Raw genomic sequence first — 26,251 nt, 5'->3', positions numbered from 1 at the left:
ACGTTCCGCAGCTGTAAGAATAATGCCGGTAATGTGTTTGACCTCATCGCCGACGCTGGGAAAGTGACGGTCATCGAATGTCGCTAGAGACGAAAAAAGTGTCCAATTGGCTTGGGCAAACTTACAGCATCGCGGGTGCATATATGGCAGTTGAGGCTGCAGTCTAATGACACATGGAAAGTGGTCACTCGAGTGTGTATCATCAAGGGCGAACCATTCGAAGCTCCGAGCTAGCGGAACAGTACCGACCCCAAGGTCCAAATGAGATAAATTTGTCGTGGAGGCAGACAAAAATGTACGGACCCCAGTGTTGAGGCAAACTAGATCCGCTTGGTGGAAGACATCTAGCAATAGTGAGCCACGTGGACAAGGATGTGGAGATCCCCAAAGCGGGTGGTGGGCATTGAAGTCCCCAACCAGCAAATAGGGGGGTGGAAGCTGACCAAAAAGATGAAGGAGATCAGCTCGTGCCATTGGTGTGGACGATGGAATGTATACAGTACAAAGAGAGAACATGTATCCAGAAAGGGAAAGACGGACGGCGACAGCTTGGAAGGAAGTGTTTAAGTGGATTGGGTGATAATGGAGAGTATCATGGAGAAGAATCATGAGTCCTCCATGGGCTGGAGTGCCTTCAACAGAGGGGAGATCATATCGGACAGACTGAAAATGAGGGAGAACAAAGCAGTCATGGGGACGCAGCTTTGTTTCCTGAAGACAGAAGATGACCGGCGAGTAGGATCATATGAGGACTGACAATTCATCTCGATTGGCTCGAATGCCGCGGATATTCCAGTGGATAATGGACATAGGGTGAACAGAAAATGGAGGAATGTGACCAAGGTCGCTGTCAACTCAACGACTGCTCAGAGCTTGCGACCGACAGCATGGAATGGCATTCAGCCGAAGGCAGAAGATCCTTATCCATAGGTTGTTCAGGAGCAGCTCCTGCCACCAGCGATCGGCCGGTTGATCAGCCGCCAGCAGTGCGCCTCGGCGGCACAGAAGACGGCCGAGGGTGATTTCCGCCAGGTGGTGCTGTAGATGGGACACGCCTTGGCGGAGAAGGAGATGAACTGGGTTTCTTTGTAGCCTTCTTGGAAGTATGATGTTTAGATGAAGGAGGAACCGATGGGTGTGAAGTTGGGGTACGTAAAAAATCTTCACGAGTATGCTCTTTTTTCGAAGTCTTGGTGTCTGACTTTTGGGCTAGAGATTTAGCAGAACGTGATGAAGGGTGAGCCATAGAGTGGGCAGGCGAAAGTGGTGAGGTTGAACGGGCGATCTTTGCGCTGGCTGATCTGACGACTGTGGCACTAAAGGTGAGGTCGCAAGTCTGCGTGGCCGCCTCCTTTGTTGGCCGAGGAGAAGCAAGGACAGTGCTGTATTTTCCTGTCTGAGGCACGGTGGTCTGTCGACTGGCGAATAATTTTCGAGCAGCAAAGGTCGACACCTTTTCCTTCACTCTGATTTCCTGGATGAGCTTTTCGTCCTTAAAAACGGGACAATCTCGAGAGGAAGCAGCGTGGTCACCCATACAGTTGATGCAGCGAGGGGATGGAGGTGGACAAGCACCCTCATGGGCATCCTTGCCACATGTAACACATTTGGCCGGATTGGAACAGGACTGGCTGGTGTGATTGAACCGCTGACACCGATAGCAACGCGTAGGCTTTGGGACGTAAGGGCGAACGGAAATTATCTCATAGCCTGCTTTGATTTTCGATGGGAGTTGAACTTTGTCAAATGTCAAGAAGACAGTGCGGGTTGGAATGATGTTCGTGTCAACCCTTTTCATAATTCTATGAACAGCCGTTATGCCCTGGTCAGACAGGTAGTGCTGAATTTCTTCGTCAGGCAATCCATCGAGGGAGCATGTATAAACGACTTCACACGAGGAATTTAAAGTTCGGTGCACTTTAACCCGGACAGGGAAGGTGTGGAGCAGTGAAGTACGCAGCAATTTTTGTGCCTGGAGGGCACTGACTGTTTCTAACAACAGGGTCCCATTCCGTAATCTGGAACAAGACTTTACAGGACCTGCAATTGCGTTGACACCTTTCTGAATAATGAAAGGGTTGACCGTGGAGAAGTCGTGACCTTCGTCAGATCGAGAAACAACAAGGAACTGTGGCAACGATGGAAGAACTGTCTGTGGCTGAGACTCGGTGAACTTACGTTTGTGAGCAGACATAGTGGAAGGTGAGGAAACCATTGCGGAAGAATCCCCCATGATTACCGGCGTCTCCGATGGCGCGCTCCTCCCTTGTGGGGGCCCTCTCTGAGGGCACTCCCGCCTTAGGTGATTGTTCACACCTCAGGTCACACCTCCCGACAAACGGACGGAGGGACCAATCGGCACTCGGAAGGTATCAGCTTGGGTAATCACCCCTCCCTGGGCCTGGCCGTTACCAGGAGGTACATACGTGTCCTACCTGTCTACCTGGGGCGGGGAATTACGCGTTACCCCGTCACCGGCTACGCATGGAAATGCGTGGGTCGGCCTTCAGACACACACAGGGAGGAAAAAAGAGAAAGGGAAAGGAAAGAAGAGGGGTCTCAAATGCCGCAGCGGAGAAAAGGGCAAAGAGAAGAGGGAAGGAAAAGAGAAGGACAGAGGAAGGACGAAGACTTGCAAGTGTAGAAAGCAAGGAATTTGTAACAGTTTCGAGCGTCTGTAAGCACAAACTATACTCCCAGAGGGGGAGAGAGGGAAGGAAAGAGCCAGAGGTGAGGGGGGGGGGGGGGCGAAGATGGGGGACGGGGAAGGATGCGGAAAGGGAAGGTATGCAGCCCGGAAAGGAAGGAGGGCCACATTAGCTCGGGGTCCCGTGCTCGCTACGCACGTGTCCACAAAAGAGTTGTGGACCCCCTGGGGGGAGCCTTTGTCTTCGTCTTTCCATCCTAATCAGTTGGTGAGGGTAAAAGACAAGTGCCAACTTCTAAAATTTTTACCAGGTGTTGCATCAATTGTGCATCCACCCAACACCTTGCAGAAGAAGGGTGTGTCTTTTGTTTGGTCAAAGGCATGTGAAAAAGCATTCAAGACCCTGAGACAAACCTTCATATCAGCACCATGTTTTGCTATATTTCAACAGGCAAACATCTAGTCGTGGCGGGAGACATCTCTGAATGGGACTTACGAGGCCATCCTGGCACATAGAGATGAGGACAGCTCTTAACGTCCGATCACATATGCAGTGAAGATGCTCAATACTGCAGAGAAGAGGTAGTCACAAACTGGAAAAGAGCCCTCATGATTGTCTTTGTGCTGAAGAAACTTCATTTATTCTTATATGGAACAAAGTTTTACCTCATTACAGATCATAAGCAACTGATCTCCATCTTTGGCCCTGCAGCAAAATTACATAAGAACTGTCCAACAAGTCTAGCACTGTGCACTCTTTCTCAGAAGGTATAATTACAAAATTCACTTTCGCACTACAACTCAATATTCCAACATGGATGCTCTGTCCTGTCTCCTGATGGGCCCCAAATAGAGTTCAATCAATCCAAGATCTTCTGCTCCCATTTTGGATGAAAAGGCTCACAGGGTAGTGGGTGCTTTTCCCCTCACAGGGGCTGCGTGGCCGCACCCATGGCCAAGGACACCATCTTAAAACAGGTACTGTCGTACATACAAAAAAGGCTGGTTGGACTACATTCGCAGTCGTGACTCCAATCCACTGCAACAGTACTTCGAGCCTCTGCCACTGGCTAATCCTGGCGGATGAAGTTATCTTACCAATCAGAGGTAGTCCCAGCAGAACCTCTGCAACTGACAATCTTACAACACTTGCACCAAGGCCACTGGGACATCTTGTGAATTAAACTGCTTGCACAGCTCAACTGTAGGTCCACAAATGCAGAGGCTATAGTCGCAGCACTCAGCACTGTTCTCGCTACTGAAAGACACTCTCTCATGCTGGAGTCAGGCAAAGGATCACAATTTTGCTTCCAAGTTTTCGAAGAGTTCTGCCACAGAGATGGCAGTCAACACCTTCTGTCTCCACATTTTCACCCTAATCAGTTGGTGAGAGTGAAAGACTAGTGCCAACTTTTAAAAGAAAGATTAAAAAATCCCAGCGAAACTCTTCCACGGCTATTAGCCCCGCAAGCTCCTCTGTCTCATGCTGCCAACACCTGTGGGGCCATCCACAGCACTGTCTCCATGCTTCCAGCCAGGCACCAACAGGTGGTCCTGGGGCTGCAGACAGCAGGATTCCGACAGACGTCCAGCAGCAGGGTGTAACGCCGGAAATGCATATCCTCATATTTCCATCTATTGTACTATTATTTTTTTTCCTTGTTTTGCTACCTCAAGATATGACATTTCTGTCTCTTTATATATTGTAATTGTTTTGCTGTTTGTATATATATATTTATGCACTCATGTCGATGTATAATTGGTTTGTTTCGTAAATATTATTTGTATTTTTGCGCTGGGTCTTGCCTAGGGAAAACTGCTATCGAACGATTACATCGATGGGTCGTGTGAAGAATCAAAGCGTGTAGGATCTTTGGTAGTGTTAACTCTGCCGCGTGGAGCGCGGGCAGAACAGAGAGAGTCTGGCGGGAGTAGCGAGTGGAGCAGGTGTCGTGTGACGCTCCCGCGAGTTGCCGCGCTTTCGGGGTTTGGCAGCATGTAATTGCGCTCGACTCGCGATGATAGTTTCTGACATGGTGTCGCGGACGGGAAGCATTAGCTGGCGCACATCAAGAGCCCGCTTCGCCTGGTGACCGTGTCGAGAAGAAGGCGCGCCAACATCCAGCTTCTGCAACAGCGACGGCCGACAATGAGTGACTGTCGCCACCTCCTCGATCGACGGCTTCAAACCTTCAATCAACCAACTAGGAAGACTAAAAGCACGTAAAGTTTCAGAACTGTATGGCAGACCTCAGCTTTTCAAATTGTTCCATTTGCCTCGCAAAATTACAGCAACTTAGCATGAACCTTTGTTGCTCATTGTCCCAATTGCATTGCCAAGCAGGGTCCCTTCCTTTTCCGAATTGAACCCGAGTGTCGTTGAAATTCAGACGCCAGCATTAAAATAATATAATTAGATTTCACTGCTTTAATTTCAAAGTTCAGTAGCTGGCTACAATATTTAGGTTACACGAGCACAAATTTAGAGTGCGAGTTTTGTTAGCATATTTTAGCTTACCTGTGACTGCAGCTCAGCTTGGTACGTACTAAATTTTACTATTGTTAATAGTTCAGAATCATTTAATTCAAGTTCAAAGTTAAATCTCTTGTTTCTAAATTGCGTAGAGTCAAGTTGCTTTTGAAATGATTGTCGAGGTAGTCCAAGACTGACCGTATTTTACTGGATTTCGATATGCTTCAGAAAGAAAGCTCACTATTAACTTCAGTCACTAAATTAACTTTGGATTTTCCGGTTTTATTAATTCTTTTGCTAAATTAAGTCAGAGTGTAGCGAAATTTATTACTTCTGACAAACTTTCAGATTTCACACTACACGTGTCAACCTTCAGTTGCCACGCTTCTAGTGTTAATTATATGTGTAATAACCTTTCTTTTTCAGTTACTATAGTAATTGTCCTTAGGACTGGCGACCGTGATTTCCCCCAAATCTCAAATATCTAATTACCGCTAGTTAATTGTTAACGTAACGGCAGCACATTTACTTTCTTTATTAACTTTACCCCTTTTCAAAATTAATTTCCACCAGTTTCGTTTGCATTTTTCCTCTCATTTAGATGTAACCCTTTCCTCCCTCTTTACCGACAGGTTAACTTCGGTGACGATTGCTTTTCCAAAATTACCATTAGGTACACGCGGTTTCATTTTTCACTGGCATTAAGGTCGATAAGTGAGGGGGGAGGTTACACGTGGCGACCTGGTGACAGGACAATCTTCAGTTTTGAGGTTGTTCTGGACACGAATTTTGCATTGTGCAAATCTCGTAACAAAGTACTGGTTACGAACAGGTCGTTACGTCAGCGAGATTAAGTAGTGGGAGGAATCCTAATGAGATTTGAGATTTGTCATTTATATTGTAAATTATTAAAATGAGTGAAGGCAACAATTACCAAAATTTGGTAGACTTGGATACGGAACAATCGGTCGAACAGTGGGAAACGCGCACCGCGGTACCCATTGTTCAGGGGCAGGCGGCTAGCATGAAAGACGCGACCGCCGAAACGCAACAAAGAGCAGAAATGGAATTCCAAACTTTAGAAAATGTTTCGGAATCGGAAGTGAAAATCAAATCTGAACCCTTTGATGACGAATACGCGGGGACAATTAAAGAGGAAGCCGCTACGGAAGTAAAACCGGTAGTTTCCGGGAATTTAACTGATTTATTGAATGTTTTGATTAACGAAATCAAGAGTCAATCGGCCAAGCAAGAAGATCAGGCTGCCAAACAAGAAGCTCAGGCTGCCAAGCAAGAAGCTCAGTCTGAAAAATTTGAACGGATGCTAGACAATCAGAACAAAGCTATTAACGTTGTTATCAACAATGTTGGAGTTGTTAACACAAAAGTTGATAAAATCAAAGAAGATATTGTTGTAATTAATACCGAAATCGGTAATCTTAAACAGGAAATGATAGGCGTTCAGGCGGAAATTGCGAGCATAAATACTCGTTTTGATTCCGAAATTAGCAGAATCGAGAAAAGTGTAGGAGACGCAGTTGCTCCGATCATCGAGAATAAGGTGACGGAACAAATTCAATTAGTGAGAAAAGAGGATCATCAGAAGGTGGAAACTTTAAAGGCTTTAGTATCCGAAGTAGATACCAAAGTGACGAAGCAGGCTAATACCTGCGAAGAGAAAAAGAGGGAAGTGGAAACGCTTGCGACAACCACTTGCCAAGTGATTACGAGGGTGTCGGAATTAGAAAGGAAACTTGACGAAAAACAGAGCTATGTGCCAATCTGTGCACATAGTTCGGAGTTGTTGACGAAAGAGGAGCGGTTCGACCCCTTGAAAAAAGGCGGTATACACCCGACGGACTTCATTAAAAATTGTGAAAGAGTTTTACCCAGATCATGGACTAATGAGAGAAAACTTAATGCGGTTATTGATGTGTTGGCTGGTGATGCCAAGCGTTGGGGCTTAAACCTCAACATTACGAACCTGACTTTTGACGAGTTTAAAAATTTGTTTCTGGCTGAATACTGGTCAGAGCAAAAACAGCAAAGTGTCTGGCGAGAATTTGTCGTATCGAGGCCTTTCGATGCGAATTCGCACGGCTCGATGAAGGAGTTTTGTGAGGGCTGGATCCGCAAGTTGGAATATTTGCGTGATCGCCGCACGGAATCCGAAATAGTCTGGGAACTCTACAAAAAGCTTCCAGATGATACAAAACGCTACGTAGGAAGCAATTACAGGACAATAAATGATTTCCTGGAAAGAGTGGAGGACGAGGACAATTGGCGCAATAATCGCGACAGTGGCAGAGGCCGTGGTAACAACAACGGGTACCACAGCAACCACAACAACGATAACCATGGGAATAATGCATACCGCAACCATGGCAGCAATAACAATAATGGTTCGGACCGTAATAACAATCGGTACAATGCAAATAATAACAGGAATGACGGAAACCAGTATCACACTAACGTGATACGGGCTTCACAGAATAGTAATAACGCCAGAGGGTGTGATCAGCCGCCTCAGCAGCATCCGGGGAGCGTATCTGCTGGGACGAGACAGGGAAACCATTAGCCGCGCCGGTGAGGGGCCGACCGGGCGTGGAGAAATTTTGGCGGCCCAATAACAGGAGAAAACCGAGGTGTCGTCGCTATGAAAATTCCGTATGGAATAATCAACGGCGGGAGAGCGTGCCAGTATTAGGAGAAAGGAGTGCGCCCACAAGTAGTAGATCAGCTGTAGACACGGCAGTAGAAAATACATTCACTGTCAGTGAGAACAATTTAAGTAGTGTTCCGGAAATCGATTATAAAGTGGCAGCTGTAATACCCACAGCGGAACTGGAGATTGAGTTTAAGAATGATTCGCAATTGTTGAGAGAAGATCAGATGTCGGATAACACGTCCGTCGTTGAGCGAGGGGATGCAGAGAGGGATGAGGTCTGGTTAAGGCAGTTCGGTCGCTTATACGACGAACTAAGAGATTATAGGGGCCTGTACGGGAGAAGTATTTATGGAGAGCGCGGGCAGAATTTGCCGCGTCTCGTCCCACAGGAAGATAGTATTTGTGAAGTATGGAAAGTTCTGGCCCGAACCGGCAGACTTTACCAGAAATAGTTGATGTTAATGGGGAGCACGAGCAAGATTCGTCGTGTTTCGTCCCGCAGGAGTTAGATGTTGAAGTAGTAACGGAAAGTTCTGGCCTTAACCGGCAGACTTTACCGAAAGTTATAGTGGTAGAAGTAGCCGACCCATCCGACGCAAACCTCCAGTTTAAACATTGCGAGAGTATTAAGGAGAAAGATTACGAAAATTTTAGTGATAGCCGGAAACGATTGGTAGAAAAGCACGTAGATTACAGCGTGTATGAGGTTAGAGCTGACGTTATACAGTCAGACGGTAGCAGTGTGGGTTGCGCAGATCCAGAGGAAGTAATTTCAGATGCTACTGGGCACATTCCTCCAGGTGGATTGGCAGATGAGATCGATCTGACCAATGTGGAATCAACGAAGGTGACAATTAGTGAATTGATAGCAAAGCAACACTCACTAGTTGACGAGTTACAGGAAAAGGTTTCGGTATTGGAGGCGAAGCTACAGACTAAGCCTCAGGACAGACGTGCTGAAATTAAAACTGTATGTGAACAGAGGCTGAAAAAGCCGCCAGATAAACCGGATTTAGGATCAAAGCCGGATGGTTTATTCTGGAATGACCTGGATATAGACAAAGATTTACTGTGGGAAAATAAAGAAACAGTCGAGGACATGTGTAGACAGATAGTAGTGTCTGCTAATATGCACGGCCTACAACTAAACGTGTTGATTGACACCGGTGCAGAATTGAGTGCTGTATCTGGAAAAATATTTCAGTTACTGAAAGACAGACCTGGCATCGTAGTTATGCCAGTAACAGGGGTGAAAATTATCAGTGCTACTGGGAAGGCCAGTAAACCGGTCACAAAACAGACTTTTGTCAACTTCGAGATATGTGGGGCACGATTTGAACAAGAGTTTGTCGTCGTGCCAGACTTAACTACGGAAGTAATTATCGGGTTAGATTGGCTATTAAAGTACCGTGCAGTGATTAACTGCGAAAGCAAAACTTTGACATGTATGTCACTAGATAAAACAATGATAGTTAGTTTTGACGAGGCAGGAGACGGTGTGCATAGGCAATACCAGCCTATACACATTGTTAACTGGCCGGATGACATTGACGTAGGAATGAGTTTGAACTGCCGTAATGTGAGGAAGTTCGGCATTGACAAAAGTGTAGAAAGTGAATTGGAAGAGATAATCAAATTCCCTCCACGGATTGACATTAGTATTGGTGTGAAAAACGATCGTTTGCGAGAAGTAATGAAGCTAAAAGCCGATGCTCGCATACGTCGTAATGACGCTAAAGTGCGTTTTGCTAAGTTTGCAATCGGAGACTTAGTACTTGCAAAAGCTCATGAGAAATCGAGCGAGATAGACAATGAAATCTCTAAATTTAAGTTTGTTTATAATGGACCATTGTAGACCTGAAATTGTACCAACCAAGGACTCCTTGAGATTACTCGGGAGTGAGTTTTTCCGAAAGAATTCAGTGAAACGGACGTTCTGGAAACGCCGTCACAAGGGCGAGTGAGATCAAGCGTGCCGCACACGCGGGCGCAACAATACTGGCGAGGCGAGCCGCTGTCGGCTCTTGTGCCGCTGTTGGCTCTTGTGCCGCTGTCGGCATTCTTTGTACTTGCGAGTACGGAAGGCGGAATTGTTTTTCTTCCTGGACAGCTGAAAGAATTCTACTGTCAATATTTATGGTTTTTTCGATCTGATGTGTGTTATTTTCTTGTTTAGCATTAAGTGGACTCTCATGGCAAGAGTATTAATTACGAAAAGGTTATATAAAATGTGTATTCTATGTAATTAATAATTAATTTGCGTATTTTGATCTACCTGTTTTTGTGACCATGTACTCTGATTAATTTTGTAAATAGTATTCCATTTCTTGTAGTGTTACGAATTTTAATGATTTTGGAATAGCTAAACCTTTTTCTGTGTTTTCTATGAATTCTGATATGTTGTCAACCTGTTTTATTTTGTGCAAGATGACAGAGTGGAATAAGATTAGGAGTGTCTCCACTCAATTATTATGGTCTAAAAATTGATTTATGATTAATTAGACGAATGCTAAATTTTGTTGATGTTTTGAGCATATGCATTTCCGCTGTTTCTTTTTTGGGACATTTTCTGAGTCTGTTTACGTTACACGAACATCCTCAGACAATGTGGGGCACGTGTAACGCCGGAAATGCATATCCTCATATTTCCATCTATTGTACTATTATTTTTTTTCCTTGTTTTGCTACCTCAAGATATGACATTTCTGTCTCTTTATATATTGTAATTGTTTTGCTGTTTGTATATATATATTTATGCACTCATGTCGATGTATAATTGGTTTGTTTCGTAAATATTATTTGTATTTTTGCGCTGGGTCTTGCCTAGGGAAAACTGCTATCGAACGATTACATCGATGGGTCGTGTGAAGAATCAAAGCGTGTAGGATCTTTGGTATTGTTAACTTTGCCGCGTGGAGCGCGGGCAGAACAGAGAGAGTCTGGCGGGAGTAGCGAGTGGAGCAGGTGTTGTGTGACGCTCCCGCGAGTTGCCGCGCTTTCGGGGTTTGGCAGCATGTAATTGCGCTCGACTCGCGATGATAGTTTCTGACATGGTGTCGCGGACGGGAAGCATTAGCTGGCGCACATCAAGAGCCCGCTTCGCCTGGTGGCCGTGTCGAGAAGAAGGCGCGCCAACATCCAGCTTCTGCAACAGCGACGGCCGACAATGAGTGACTGTCGCCACCTCCTCGATCGACGGCTTCAAACCTTCAATCAACCAACTAGGAAGACTAAAAGCACGGAAAGTTTCAGAACTGTATGGCAGACCTCAGCTTTTCAAATTGTTCCATTTGCCTCGCAAAATTACAGCAACTTAGCATGAACCTTTGTTGCTCATTGTCCCAATTGCATTGCCAAGCAGGGTCCCTTCCTTTTCCGAATTGAACCCGAGTGTCGTTGAAATTCAGACGCCAGCATTAAAATAATATAATTAGATTTCACTGCTTTAATTTCAAAGTTCAGTAGCTGGCTACAATATTTAGGTTACACGAGCACAAATTTAGAGTGCGAGTTTTGTTAGCATATTTTAGCTTACCTGTGACTGCAGCTCAGCTTGGTACGTACTAAATTTTACTATTGTTAATAGTTCAGAATCATTTAATTCAAGTTCAAAGTTAAATCTCTTGTTTCTAAATTGCGTAGAGTCAAGTTGCTTTTGAAATGATTGTCGAGGTAGTCCAAGACTAACCGTATTTTACTGGATTTCGATATGCTTCAGAAAGAAAGCTCACTATTAACTTCAGTCACTAAATTAACTTTCGATTTTCCGGTTTTATTAATTCTTTTGCTAAATTAAGTCAGAGTGTAGCGAAATTTATTACTTCTGACAAACTTTCAGATTTCACACTACACGTGTCAACCTTCAGTTGCCACGCTTCTAGTGTTAATTATATGTGTAATAACCTTTCTTTTTCAGTTACTATAGTAATTGTCCTTAGGACTGGCGACCGTGATTTCCCCCAAATCTCAAATATCTAATTACCGCTAGTTAATTGTCAACGTAACGGCCGCACATTTACTTTCTTTATTAACTTTACCCCTTTTCAAAATTAATTTCCACCAGTTTCGTTTGCATTTTTCCTCTCATTTAGATGTAACCCTTTCCTCCCTCTTTACCGACAGGTTAACTTCGGTGACGATTGCTTTTCCAAAATTACCATTAGGTACACGCGGTCTCATTTTTCACTGGCATTAAGGTCGATAAGTGAGGGGGGAGGTTACAAGGGGGTACACCTCATGTTCTCTTTGGCCGTGGAGGATTTTGGGGTGACATGCCATCAAAACCAGCTTTACTTGTGGTGGGAGACCCAGCTTCCACCATCTCTGAGCCCTTTGGTTAACACACATCCAAGGTGCCGCCACCTTTCATTTCTCCTACGCCAGCCCTTTTGCTACCTCCCCTCCTGCTCCCAAGCTTTCCTGTTTTCTGGTTCTTAGGCCTCCTTGTCAATCTCAGCCATGCCTTCACCATCCTCTGTTTAAAGGCCACCTGAGATGGCCAGATATCAGAACATCAGGCTGTAGCATTTGTCCCAACAGCACTGCAGCCTTCCACCCTTGCCAGGTCCCAACACGGAAATGCAGTGGCCTCCGCTAACAATGTCAGAGCCACCAAGACTCCGAGAGTGGGGCCAGGTGGGGATCTCCCTGGATCAGGTAGAGAATCAGATGAAGGCAATGGCTTGTGGGAAATGTTGCATTGAAAGAAATTGGCATCAATGAAGTTAAAGTGTTGATGGATGAGCAACTGAGGTCAAACACAGATTATATTAAAATTAAAGTACTGAGTGAATCATGGAGTAGAACAGTTTGAAAACAGTCTACACAAGAATAATTACTCATATTTATAGTAGGCAGGGGAAGATGCCTGAAAAGAATCTAAACACCTTCTGAGTCACCAGTGACAAATGGTTAATTGGCAAAAAGAAGTTTCACTGAAAGTATTTCAATCTGGTTTCATTTCTAAAATTCTTTAAAGGAATGTTACCTGAATTTTGAGACAAAGAATCAGATTTGTTATGAATCACCTAGAAGGTGATCAGAATAGTGGAAAATATTTCACCTAGATAAATTTGAAACATATGTCTAATTTGGCTGCACATGGGGTATAGAGGATCATCAAAATATTGGTTGGAAAGAGCCCACATGTAGCTCAGGTTGTGAAACAACATTTTATGAAGACAACAGAGATGATTGAGTTTGGTCGTGTGTGGCAATCAGCTCAGCATGGTACTATGGAAATTGCCCAATGCAACACTATGTCTGATGATGTGTAGCACAGATTATATTGGTTACAATGAAGTGCAATTCACCATCTTGAAGAGAGATACCATAGAAGTGACAAAGTGACACATTTCATTAGTTACAAAGCCAAAAAGTTTTCTGTACCAGGATTTCAGTATATAATAAATAACAATTGTAATTATATGTTCATGAAAGAGAACAAATAGTCAGGTTAAAGCACTCATCAATACACATTGATTGAGCTATCTGTATGTTTGATTACATACATAATTAACCTTGTGAGAGGCAATTTACTCAGTCACTTAATTAAAGTTAGCTTAACTAGCGGACCCAAACAGAAGCACAATCAGCATGGTAGTATGTGTTAGCAAACATTTACACACTTCACTTACAACATTTAGAACAGAAGTTTTATGTGCTTCATTGCCAACTATAATAAATTATTCAGAATTTTGTATATTTTGGTCTGTAATTTAAATGTGATTAGACATGCTTTAATTTAAATTACAGCAGTGAAAACAGCTTAACATTTACTGGAAGACAGTCATGCCATACATGTGTATACAATGATTATTCAAGGAACAGCGAGCAAAGACTGAAAACTGATCACTGCAGTTAAAATATGAATAGATTTAAATTAGATTTGTTGGAAAACTCCCTAATGTATTATTGAGCTGTAATGCAAGAGTGTAATTTCAATCAGGTTTTTGGCATGCTTCTGGTGACACATCAGGTTTCATGATTGGATTTCTGCGTAAAAATATGTAAATAAGACTACTAATTTCTCTCAAACTAGTTAAGTGACGTAGGTCCTTGAGATTTCCGACAGTAGGAAGGGGGGAGGGGGAGGTACAGAACTTATAAAAGGTGGCAGTCATTTGCTGATGCTTAAATGACACTTGCCTCTGTTACATTACATGTGAACTGTGCTAAAAGCACTTCAACGAGGACAACTGACGTTCTTCAGAACCTCTGATTTGATCGTTAAGCTAATAACAGGCCATTGGTATCCCTTGGGCTGTGGAAGATTTGAACACCAAACGTCAATTGTTGAATACTTGGCAGACAATCATACATAAGTGTCAAATTCTCTGCCTGCACAGCAAGTAAAGTTTCATAGACTCCATGCAAAAGCTTTTCAAATGCATCCATTCTTTGCCAACGGAAACTTCAGAAAAGAAAGGTAAATGCACACATTCACACAAGCAAGCACACAGTGTGCACACACCCTGCTATCTCCAGCCGCTCTGGCCAGACTGCAACTGTTGAGGCGAACGGAAGCAGTAATCTGGAGTGGGGGAAGAGAGAGCACAGTACTGGTTGGGGGGGGGGGGGGAGGGGGAGAGAAGATAGCTGTCTGGCAGAGCATGAGGGACTAGAAGGCTGCCAGGTACAGTATACGGAGGCTGTAGGAGTGGGGGAGCATGGAGCAGAAAAAAAGAGAAGCAGAGAGGAGAAAAAGGCTTGTGAGTGTGTTGGCAGTGAGCAGCACATAGTGAGGGGAGGGGATGTGAGTTGGGAGTAAGTGATATGACAGAGGGGGGGTGTGAGGACAGTAGGTTATCGTAGGCTGAGATCGTGATAATTTTGGAAGTGGAGAATTTGTCATAAGGATAACTCCCATGTGTGCAGTTCAGAAAAGCTGGTGGTAGAGAGGAGGATGCAGATAGCATGTGTTGTTAAGCAGCCATTGAAATCAAGCATTTATGTTTGGTTGCACGTTGTGCCACAGAGTAGTACACTTTGCTCTTGGCGACAGTTCAGTGGTGGACATTCATCGTGGGTTGTTAGTTGTATCAATATAAAAACCTGTGACATGGTTGCAGCAGAGCTCCTGTATGACATGGTTGCTTTCACAGGTGGCCTGGCCTCTGATGGCATAGGATAAGCCTGTGGCAGGACTGGGACAGGAAGTGCTGGGTGGTTGGATTGGACAGGTCTTCCACTTGATTCTTCTGTAGGATATGGTCCCTCTGTCAAGGGGCTGGGACTTGGAGTGGCATACGAGTGGACTAGGATGTTGTAGAGATCGAGTGGGCAATGGAATACCACTTTAAGAGAGGTGGACTGGATCTTGGATACAGTGCCCTCATTTCAGAGCATGATGATAGGCAGAGCAATGATGAAGGATGTGGTTCAGTTACAGCAGTCCGGAGTGGTACTGAGAGACAAAGGGAGTGCTCCATTGTAGTTGGTTCTCGAGGGGTGGTTGGAGAATTGGGGCTGTCTGCCAATATGGTACAGGAAATCTGTTTGTAGATCAGGTCTGGCGGATTGCACTTATCTGTGAAGGCCTTTGCGAGGCGGAGTTCTTGTCACTGCAGAAACACAATCCCAGAGGCCAGGCTGTATAGGATGGGTTTTCTGGTGTGGGAGAGATGGCAGCAGTCGAAATGCAGGTAGTGTTGGTGGTTGGTAGGTACAATGTGGACAGACGTGTGGATACAGGAGCATGTTATGGAAGCCCCCTCACCCCCACCCCCCCAAAACCCACCCCCAATGACTTACCTAAATTCCTTTCACTGGATCTCAAACCTTCTTTTACAATGACCTTTACCTTTTCAGATTTCAACAGTCACTATTCCTTACACATCTGGTGCTGCAAAAACACGGTTCCATGGCACAGGCATCCCAGAACCTCTTTTGCTCCCTCCACAAGATACCACTACTGTACAATCCCTACTATATACGTCACATATCTGAAAATGAATCCCTTGCTCTCCAGCACCTGGAAGTGCATTCCAGTCACCACCGCTGTAAGTTGTCGAACCTGCCGACATCCAGCTGCTGCCTTGGGGGCACTACTATCCAATCCCTATCCTACCCACAGTGTTCCTCCTCATCAACACCTCAAAAAAACCGGACCCTGCCTAGCTGATCTTTTCAATTTGCCACACCTCTCAAAACTCCTTATCAACAACACACTAAATCTAGAGTTGAAACAATCCCCAAAACATTAGTGTTGCACCAAAATCTTCAGCCCTACAGCTACAGAAAAAAATAAGGTTAGAAATCGAAATGTTTCCAAGGTACACATCACATTACAGTAGAATGCACAATCTGAACAAGTCCTACATAACCTCTGTTCACTCGATTGCTGGAATGTATTGTTTGTACTGTAAAGATCTTAAAAATACAGATGAAGTCCCAGTGAAACAACATGTGTATGAAACCATTTTCAACATTGAATATAATATTGGTTTTAAATTGCTGTCAGGTGATACATGTCATATTTGTGATTCTGCTTAAGCATGTAATAACACCAAATCCACAGACATCAAACTACACCTTGAGAAAGCTCAAAATGCATATAGTGCTCTGAAAAGTGAATCAAATGAGTCAAAACAGGATGGTAGTGATGCACTCGTTTTGTGCATGGACTTACAACAAGCATTGCCAATACCACATACTTCGACTGCCAAAACCATATACTTTGACAGAAACAGTTTTTTATAAGAAACAACCCTGGACATATAATTTCTGTATTCACCGTTGTAGTGATAAGAAGGCAGTGATGTGTGTCTGGTCTGAGAATGTTGCACCTAGATGGGCCGATGAAGTTGCTAGCTGCGTTTTAAAGGCTTTAGACAAGGTGAAGAAAGAACGTCATCAAAGGCTCATCATTTATTGATTCATGTGTTGGACAAAATAAAAACCATATTATCCTAGGTCTGTGGTTGTACCTCCTAGATAAAAAATATTCTGATGTTGTTGAGCACAAATTTCTCCTCCTTGATCTTACGTTCCTGTAATGTGACAGGGATTTTGGAGTTATTGTGAAGCTGAAAAGAAAGACACAGGCTGTGTACACTCCAGCTAAATGGGCTGAACTTATAAGAAAGAGCAAGAAAAAGAACCCTTTCATTGTGGTTGAAATGAAGAAAGATGACTTTGTGTCTTTGTCATCTATAATGAACAGTACGTCAAATGTAACATTACATCCAAAACCAATGGTGTTTAGATTAGCGAGTGGTGAACATTCTGTATACGAGATATGTCCGCAAAGTAAGTTCCGTTTGGTTATATAATACAAATATGTACAGATACAGAAAAAATATTTATTGTACAAAAATCTACAACTGTTAAACTACTTTTCTACATAGCTTCCGAAATTTTGTAGGCACAAGTTTTTGTATGTCTTCTTCATAGAAGGTTGCCGCCTGTGTATTCAACCATGAGGTAACATGTTCTTTCAGCTCGTTATCATCGTAGAAGTGTTGACCACCAAGGACAGATTTTAGGTGTAAGAAGAGACGAAAGTCGCTAGGAGCAATGTCCGGGCTGTACGGAGGATGATCAAACGCGTCCCAGTGAAATTCCCGTAAGAGTTGTTTGGTCACATTCGCCGTGTTCTTCATCTTGCACTTGATCAACTCCTTCACTGAACAGTCTGACCCATCTTCTGACCATTGAATCACTCATAGCATTTTGCCGTAAACCTCGCAGATTTGCCGACAAATTTCCTTTGGTTTAACTTTCTTTGCATTTAGAAAATGAATTACAGATCTGATTTCACACGTGGCAGCATTTTCAACTATGGCTAACATTATAAACAAACACTACAAAGCACACGTCGGCAACAGCAATCTGAAAATCTTGAGGCAGAGTAACTGCCACGCATGTTCGGAACTGTGATTGTAGCGCTGCCGCGGATAGAAATAGAAACGGAACATACTTTGCTGACAACCCTCGTATATAAAATATTCACATAATCAAACTGAGAAACCTGTACGAGTTAGTTTACAGAAGTGTCATAGGTGATTTACAAAGCTTGCAGATTGCCAGTTATTTCCTAAGTCTCCAAATGGACATCAAATTAAGGCAGCAAAGTTCAAGGACCTTCATAGCTTACTGCAATTTGTGCCTCCAATATATTCAAGTTTCTATCAGTCACTGATAAGTGATGGTAGTGATGATACAATGGTACAGGAAAACATGGACAAGGAGTTTGACTATTAATGACATGTTATGTAATATGTCTACATGTCAAGGATTTCATTTTCTGTACTTTAAATTGTAATAAAGTGGCCTAATATTTAATAGTATTTGCAAAACACCACCTAGTTGCTGTAACAACTGTTGGTTATCACAGCAGGAGTTCACATTACTATACAAAATCATATTTCCTTAATGCCCATTTTCTGATAACATACTCTGGTGGCATGTGCCCCTTTTCCACTGGCCCCCTTATTTATCAGTTTAGTACTTCTCAATGTTCTTCCAGGACACTGTAACACACTGAAATCTGCTCCTAATTTAGGGAGGGCCCTCCATAATACACAAAATTTTAAAACTGGCACCATATTCAACTAAAAACAGATTATGCCTCTTGTCTAATATAGTGAGAAGGAAGGAAAAATAGTTTAAACATCCTGTTGATGATGAGGTCACTGATTATGTAGCACATGCTTGGATTGGAGTGAAAGATTCATTCTACAATGAAATAAGAATGGTACCTACTATCTTCAGTAAAAGAACTCATCTGAAGAGAAAACTCAATGCACTCTTCATTTAAAGCTAGTGGCTCCCACGGCATTCAAATATCACATTTCAGAAATTAGTGAATTTACTGCCACAAGACACTCTGACTGCCTGCAAAACAATACCTAAATCCACCAAACCTAATAGAAATTACAGAGCTATTTGTTTGACACCTTTTATTCCACAGCTGAATTTTTAGTTTCATATTAAAGTCCTATGTGCAGTAAACATGCAAATGCATTTTCGGCCACTATTAATATCCATGAAATATATTTCACTTCGGATGCAAGCGAGTACAATACAGGCCCATCAGAGACTCTTATTTTGAAGCTCTATATTTTCCAAAATATCACCAAACTTGATTATTTTCATTCTTACATTAAAAATATGACTGATAAACGAATAGAATTATAAACTCATCAAGTTTGTACCCCATATGTTCAATAAGCACCCGTTGTCACAAATGTCCACCAAGCGGTAATCAAGTTCATTCCATATCTTATGTACCGACGTACATGTATGTCAATGGTCATTACAGCAGCATTGACGTGTTCACTGAGCTCTTACAGTGTGCTCTGCAGTGGAATTTCATAAACACAGTCCTTAATGTAACCCCAAAGAAAAATTAAAAAGTTGTATGTCAAGGGGCTGGAGGAGGGGGGAGGGGGGTGGGGGAGGAGCAAAAGGGAACAGGGCTCCATTATCTTCACCACTATGCCCAATCCAGCAATACATAAGTTTGTCATTTAGGTAGTAAAAATTATCAATGCTCCAATAAGACGATCCCACCTTGTTGGGATATGAAATTCTTGGAATCAGCAGTCAGACAACAACAACTATAACATCTCAAGGTAGGAGGTACGTGTTACAGCCTTCTCACAGAAGGAAAACAGCTCACACAGCTTCATATGCGACGCTGTACATAAAGCATTTACTTTCGGACAATCTCATTCGTGTGACACAATTTCATGAGGATTTTGAGTGCTCTGTGCTCTCACACTGTGACAATTGGCCTTTCCACATAAATGGAAGGTTGCTGCATTGTTGACTATCAGCCTCAAGTGCTTGCTGCAATGTGATGCGAAGTTGAAGGCATCGGCCATAATCTTCCAGTTCTAACTGTTCCACGAGTGCAGACAGTACTATTTGACATGTAACCTCTATCAAAAAATCTTCCACAAAGATGGTATTCCACATTCATGGGTTACACAGGACCATTGATTTTTATAGACTGCATATCACCCTCTCCATGGTTGCATTTGGAACACTTAGTCAACCAGTACTTTTTTGTTTGCAGCGACAACTACTGTCTCTAATTTTTGATACTAATGCACAATACTCTGTTTACATGGCAGTTCTTTTCCACGATTCCTTGACGGCATGCTATACTGTTGTAAATGAAAAACCTCTCGCATATTCCAACACATGAAAATTCTTTTCTTGCTTTGTCACTATTTTGTAGAGGCACTGTACTTGCAAGCCAATTGATAAGCATAATGAAAACTCAGTGAGTTAGCGGTTCTAGTGATGTGTCATTCATATCCGTACATTAATACTTCAAAAAATATATAAATCTGAAAATGAATGGATCAGTTATAGTAGCCTGTACATTAATACCTCAGCTTCAATTAAGAATAAGTTCCTTTTGTAACATCATTACTTTCATAAAGTGTTACAATATAGTGTTTTACACATTTTGCCCCACATGTACAAAATTAAAAAAGAAAATCTATTTTTAGTAATAATGATGAAATTGGTTCACATGTAAATGGCATACTGGGTAGTTGACAGCACTGTTGGTTATAAAGGAAACAGGAAGTAAACTCCAGCTTAGTGATTTCCATGTTGAAGTCCATTTATTTTCACAATGCTAATAAAATCAGAGAGAATTATCGCCTTAAAAATAAGCTACAAAGTGGTTTTAGTGCTGTTCAGTACAAATGGTATGACCCTTTGACTCTTGGAAAGAGCAGTTTATGATTATCAAAGCTTTGAAGAACAAGAAGCGATATTTTTAAGAAACTGTACTAGGGAAAATAGCATTACAGAACTTACTTGGAAAACAAACATACCAGTTTGCAGCAACTGTTTAATCATACATATGTAAACATTTAGAAACAGTATTATAAAATGGTGTAACTAGGCTGTATACTACTGATAGTTATCTCACCATAATTTTACTTTAAATTTATTGAAGAATGTTACAGCAGGAATTATGACACATACTGGCCGCTTTGAACAGTTTTGCATTAAGGGTGATGCAGCTCCTGTTTGTTATGCATATATTTATTGATCTCACAACTGTAAACATCTTTCTGTGTGCTGACATTCACAAAAAGAGGAAAGGTCAAATATTAAAAAGCTAAGCAGCAGTATTTGAGAGGCACACACTCAAAAGAGAATGAAAACTTTGCCACCCATCAGAATACATCCTTTAATGGTCTGGAGTGCGCGCACACACACACACACACACACACACACACACACACACACACACTGTTTTCACTCTCACTTCCTGGGTCTCTATGTGACAGTTTTCGCTGTGTAATGCAATATGTTAGCTGGAGGCTAGGCTGCTGCTCTCTCTCTCTCTCTCTCTCTCTCTCTCTCTCTCTCTCTCTCTCTCTCTCTCTCTTTTTCCCCCCCCCCCCTCCCCCACCTTTCCACCAAGTTGCCAAGTCGGTATCCACCTACGCTGTGTATGCCTCATACACTATGTGACCAAAAGTATGCAGACACCCCCAAAAACATATGTTTTTCATATTAGGTGCATTGTGCTGCCACCTACTGGCAGGTTCTCCATATAGTGACCTCAGTAGCCATTAGACATTGTGAGAGAGCAGAATGGGGCGCTCCGTGGAACTCACGGACTTCGAACGTGGTCAGGTGATTGGGTGTCACTTGTGTCATACGTCTGTACGAGAGATTTCCACACTCCTAAACAACTCCAGGTCCACTGTTTCTGATGTGATAGGGAAGTGGAAACAAGAAGGGGCATGTACAGCACAAAAGCATATAGGCTGACCTCATCTGTTGACTGACAGTGACCGCCAACAGTTGAAGAGGGTCTTAATGTGTAATAGACAGACATTGATCCAGACCATCACACAGGTATTCCAAACTGCATCAGGATCCACTGCAAGTACTATGATAGCTAGGTGGGAGGTGGAAAAACTTGGATTTCATGGTTGAGTGGCTGCTCAGAAGCCACACATCATGCCAGTAAATGCCAAATGACGCCTCGCTGGGTGTAAGGAATGTAAACATTGGGCGACTGAACAGTGGTAAAACATTTGTGTGGTGTGAACAATCACGGTACACAATGTGGCGATGCAATGGCAGGGATGCAATGGCGAATGCCAGATGAATGGCATACGACAGCATATGTAGTGCCAACAGTAAAATTCGGAGGCAGCAGTGTTATGGTGTGGTCGTGTTTTTCATGGAGGGAGCTTGCATCCCTTGTTGTTTTGCAAAGCACTATCACAGCACAGACCTACATTGATGTTTTAAGCACCTTCTTGCTTCCCACTGTTGAAGAGCAATTAGGGGATGACGATTGCATCTTTCAATGCGATCAAGCACCTGTTCATAATCCACGGCCTGTGGCAGAGTTGTTACACAACAATAACATCACTATAATGGACTGGCCTGCACAGAGTCCTTACCCGAATCCTATAGAACACATCTGGGACGTTTTGGAACACCAACTTCGTGCCAGGCCTCACCGACCAATATCGATACCTCTCCTGCAGCACTCCGTGAAGAATGGGCCGCCTTTCCCCATGAAACCTTCCGGCAATTGACTAAACATATGCTTGTGACAGTGGAAGCTGTCATCAAGGCTGAATTCCAGCATTACCGAGGGAGGGTGCCACAAACTTTTAAGTCATTTTCAGCCAGGTGTCCAGATACTTTTGATGACATAGTGTACCACTGACCATGTCTTCTCGTTTGTTGGTTACTGAGTACTGAAACTTCACCAACAGACTACTTCTATACACAGTACTAAATACGACAACTTTCTTCTTTTGTAAGCCACACACATGTAAGAACATCACTATACACCCAGAAAACACTTCCAACAATTCTCTGTCTCTTGAAAAGTATATTTCAACAATATTTACATCAAACCAAGTTACAGCAGCCCTACCCTCGAACCTCTTTTTTGTCCTGTAACTTTCTTATGCATTGCTATGGGCATCTTCTTCCATGAAGGCCAATGTAACTCCAAGGTACGGATCTGCCGTATGGAGGAAACATTAAAAACAGCAAGTGTAGCCAAGGGCAAGCTGCCACCAGTGTCGCCCCATATAGTAGCAACACCATCTCCCTTAACAATCAATCAACATGTGTGTGCAGAAAATCCCCATGCTAAACATGCATGTCCCACTTATTTAATGTATCACTCATCAGTCCTAAATATACTGTGCAACACACTACTTCAACCAAGTGACTCTAAATGTCTCTGATGTTCAGTCAGTGGTCTCCTTTACTCCTAAATATTTGAATCCTATCAGATCTTTCATACTTATTAATAGTGTCACACAGGCGTTTAATCAGCACAGAGAAGAATAAGTGCAGGAAGTTCATATTCATAAATAAAGTAAACTTAGAAACATCCTCATATTGCAAACTGATATGATTTATATCAAAGACTATAGCACTATTCAACTATTATTCTCAACACATATAATGTACATGATATGCACATTACTCTATTCAAATTTTATGGAATGGTCAAACATTTCTCAGGGCTCAAGCTGCAATACATACCCCAACTGTCGTGAGACACTCTCTAGACGTTCCACCATGCCTTGAAGCGAAGTCACCTTAATGGAGTGTTGCAGCGTATCCAAGCACTTCTGCAGTTGGCTCCGTTCCACACTGTCTATTGCATATCTTTTTTCCTAGAACCAAGTTACACACCATAATGATGCAGCAACACAAAACAGGATAAACTCACACAATTTATATATAATTGAATCCAAGGAATACGATGTAAAGAATGTACCAAATAGAAGTAATAACTGCAACCTCATTGACTTTCCTTCTATAGAAACAGTCATAGTTTGTGTTAGTGCACCACTCCCCATGTTCTTCTTCATCATCGTAATTACTATAATCAACATACTTCAAAATTCAAATTCAGCAACTTAGCCACTACTAAAATGGCACAGTTGTCATAAGCATCTTGTAAAATGTTTTATTATATACTTAAGCTTCAGGTCACTCAAATGGTATCATTACCAATTTTGGTGGGACCGATGGCCCTAGCAGTCTGATCTCTTCATTCCCACAAACCAACCAACCAACCAACCAATTTTGGCTTATTAACAAGTCATGATAAGATGCAGCTACAAGCATTAGAGATGATGGCTGCCTGTTCACGCTATCTGCTACCGTACGAGTGCAGTCTGATACTCACGGATCACTCCTACATGTGGACATCACCCATCCTGCTCCCACATCTGATGATGACGTGGTAGTAAGTCAAAATCCATTCGAATATCAAACTAGATCACTACTACCAGATCAAGTCTGCAGGGGGGTGTCAACTTGGTAACAAGCCAAACACGGCAATGATATCCTTTGAGTTTTCTGAAACTGAAATATTTAATAAAATCTGACTTCTATTGTTAATTTTCCCATCAGAATTAAATAAGGAAGCAGTACACTAACACAAAACATATTTGTAAGTCGTCATTAATCGAGGATATAAATATTTATCCAGTAGCGAGTGGTCTCTCTGACCATTAGGTACTACTAGGTACACAGTAAGTAACTTACCTCATCACAACGAAGTGGTATCACAGAGAACAGTAAAAAAAACTAACGAAAAGACAACAGAAAGTCTCAAGGTAAACCACATACGAAGCTGACTGGACGGCGATGTGTATAATTTTGATAGATGTCAGTTTTAAATTTAATATAAAATCAAAGAATGGAAAATCCAGGATTGAATCATGACAATATTGTGACAATGATCATTGCTACTTACCATATTGTGGAAATGGTTAGTAGCATACAGACATGACAAAAAGACTGCTAAACAATAAGCTTTTGGCAAAAGATCCTCTGAATTAGACTACACACACACACACACACACACACACACACAGACACAGAGAGAGAGAGAGAGAGAGAGAGAGAGAGAGAGAGAGAGAGAGAGAGAGAGACCAGACTGCAAGCAACAGTGCTTGATGGGACAAGCAATCTGGTCAGTGGGGTTACAGAGGAGACTGGGTTGGAGAGGGGGGTGGATAGCACAGTGAGGTGGGGAAGATAAAGTACTGCTTGTGGGAGCATACAGGGACGAGGTGAAGAGAGGGTAAGGCTGCTACGTGCAGTCGGGAGGTTAGGTGGAGGGCAGTGGGGCAGTGGAAGAGAAGAGAAGTAAAAAGATTGTGGGTGCATTGGTGAAATAGAAGGCTGTGTAGTGCTACAGTGGGAACAGGGAAGGGGATTGGTGGGTGATGGACACTGATTAACAAAGGCTGAGGGCAAAAGCTTACAAGAATGTAAGATATATTTCAGGAAGAGTTCACAACAGCGTAATTCAGAAAAGCTGGTGTTCATAGGAAGGATCCAGATGGCACAGGCTATGAAGCAGTCACTGAAATGAAGAACGTTGTGTTGCACAGCATGCTCAACAACTGGGTGGTCCAGCTGTTTCTTGGTCACAGTTTGTTGATGGCCATTCATGTGGACAGACAGCTTGTTAGTTGTCATGTCCATATAGAATGCAGGACAATGGCTGCATTTTAGCTTGCAGATTACATGACTGGTTTCACAGGTAGTCCTGCCTTTGTTGGGATAGGTGACACTTGAGACCAGACTGGAATACGTGGTGGTGGAAGGATGTATGGGACAGGTCCTGCATTTAAGTCTCTTACAGGGATATGAGGCATGAGGAAAGGGGTTGGGAGAAGAGACTACATAGAGATGGACAAGGATATTCTCTAGGATCGGTGGGTGGCAGAATACCACAGTTGGAGGGGCAGGAAGGATAGTGGGAAGAGTGCTCTTCATTCCAGAGTACAAAGAGAGGTTGTCAAAACCCTAGCAGAGAATGTGCATCAGTTGTTCCAGTCCTGGGTGGTAATGAGTCCAATGGGAATGCTCCTCTGTGGCCTGACAGTGGGACATTGGGAGGTGGTGGGTGACCCGGAGGGATTACACACAGGAAATTGTTTCTGTACAAGATAGGGAGGCGTAATTATGGTCTGTGAAGGCCTCAGTGAGGTTCTTGGTATATTTAGAGAGGGACTGCTCATCACTATGGAAGTAAAAGTCCCGGGTGACTAGGCTGTATTGAATGGACTTCTTGGTATGCACTGGGTGGCAGGTCTGAAAGTTAAGCTCTTGTTTGTTGGGTGTTTTGTTCTAGGACGTAAAAATAACTGAGGTCATGAGTGCTCATGTCATAAACTTAGAACACCAATAAGTAAAACAAGTTAAAAGCGACTATATATTCATGAGTGCTCATGTCATAATCTTAGAATACCAATAAGTAAAACAAGTTAAAAGCGACTATATATTAAGCCCAACCAATGGAAGAGAAGAGCTAAAAAAAAGGACTTCCTCTTGGACAAAGGTCCACAAAATACACCACAGAGACGACAGAGGTAACTAACTAAAGATTACATGTCCTTTGCCATATTGCTATGATGGATAAAAAATAAAACACAATCAACAGCCTGCATGTTGATTGCTAAAATGACTGATAACTCAGACA

The 26,251-nt window shown here is 42.9% G+C and overlaps 1 protein-coding gene across 1 annotated transcript in view; it reads right to left on the bottom strand.

Annotated features, from left to right (window-relative positions):
* Positions 1-26,251, bottom strand: part of LOC124787820 (mediator of RNA polymerase II transcription subunit 1-like) — a 237,130-nt gene that overhangs the window by 175,418 nt on the left and 35,461 nt on the right. The window contains exon 3 of the mRNA XM_047254752.1: positions 23,290-23,423. Coding sequence (XP_047110708.1) covers positions 23,290-23,423 — 134 coding nt within the window. The remainder of the gene's footprint in view (positions 1-23,289; positions 23,424-26,251) is intronic.

Source organism: Schistocerca piceifrons, chromosome 3 (genome assembly GCF_021461385.2).
Source record: "Schistocerca piceifrons isolate TAMUIC-IGC-003096 chromosome 3, iqSchPice1.1, whole genome shotgun sequence".
NCBI lineage: Eukaryota > Metazoa > Arthropoda > Insecta > Orthoptera > Acrididae > Schistocerca > Schistocerca piceifrons.
This window is presented reverse-complemented; position numbering and strand designations above follow the sequence as displayed.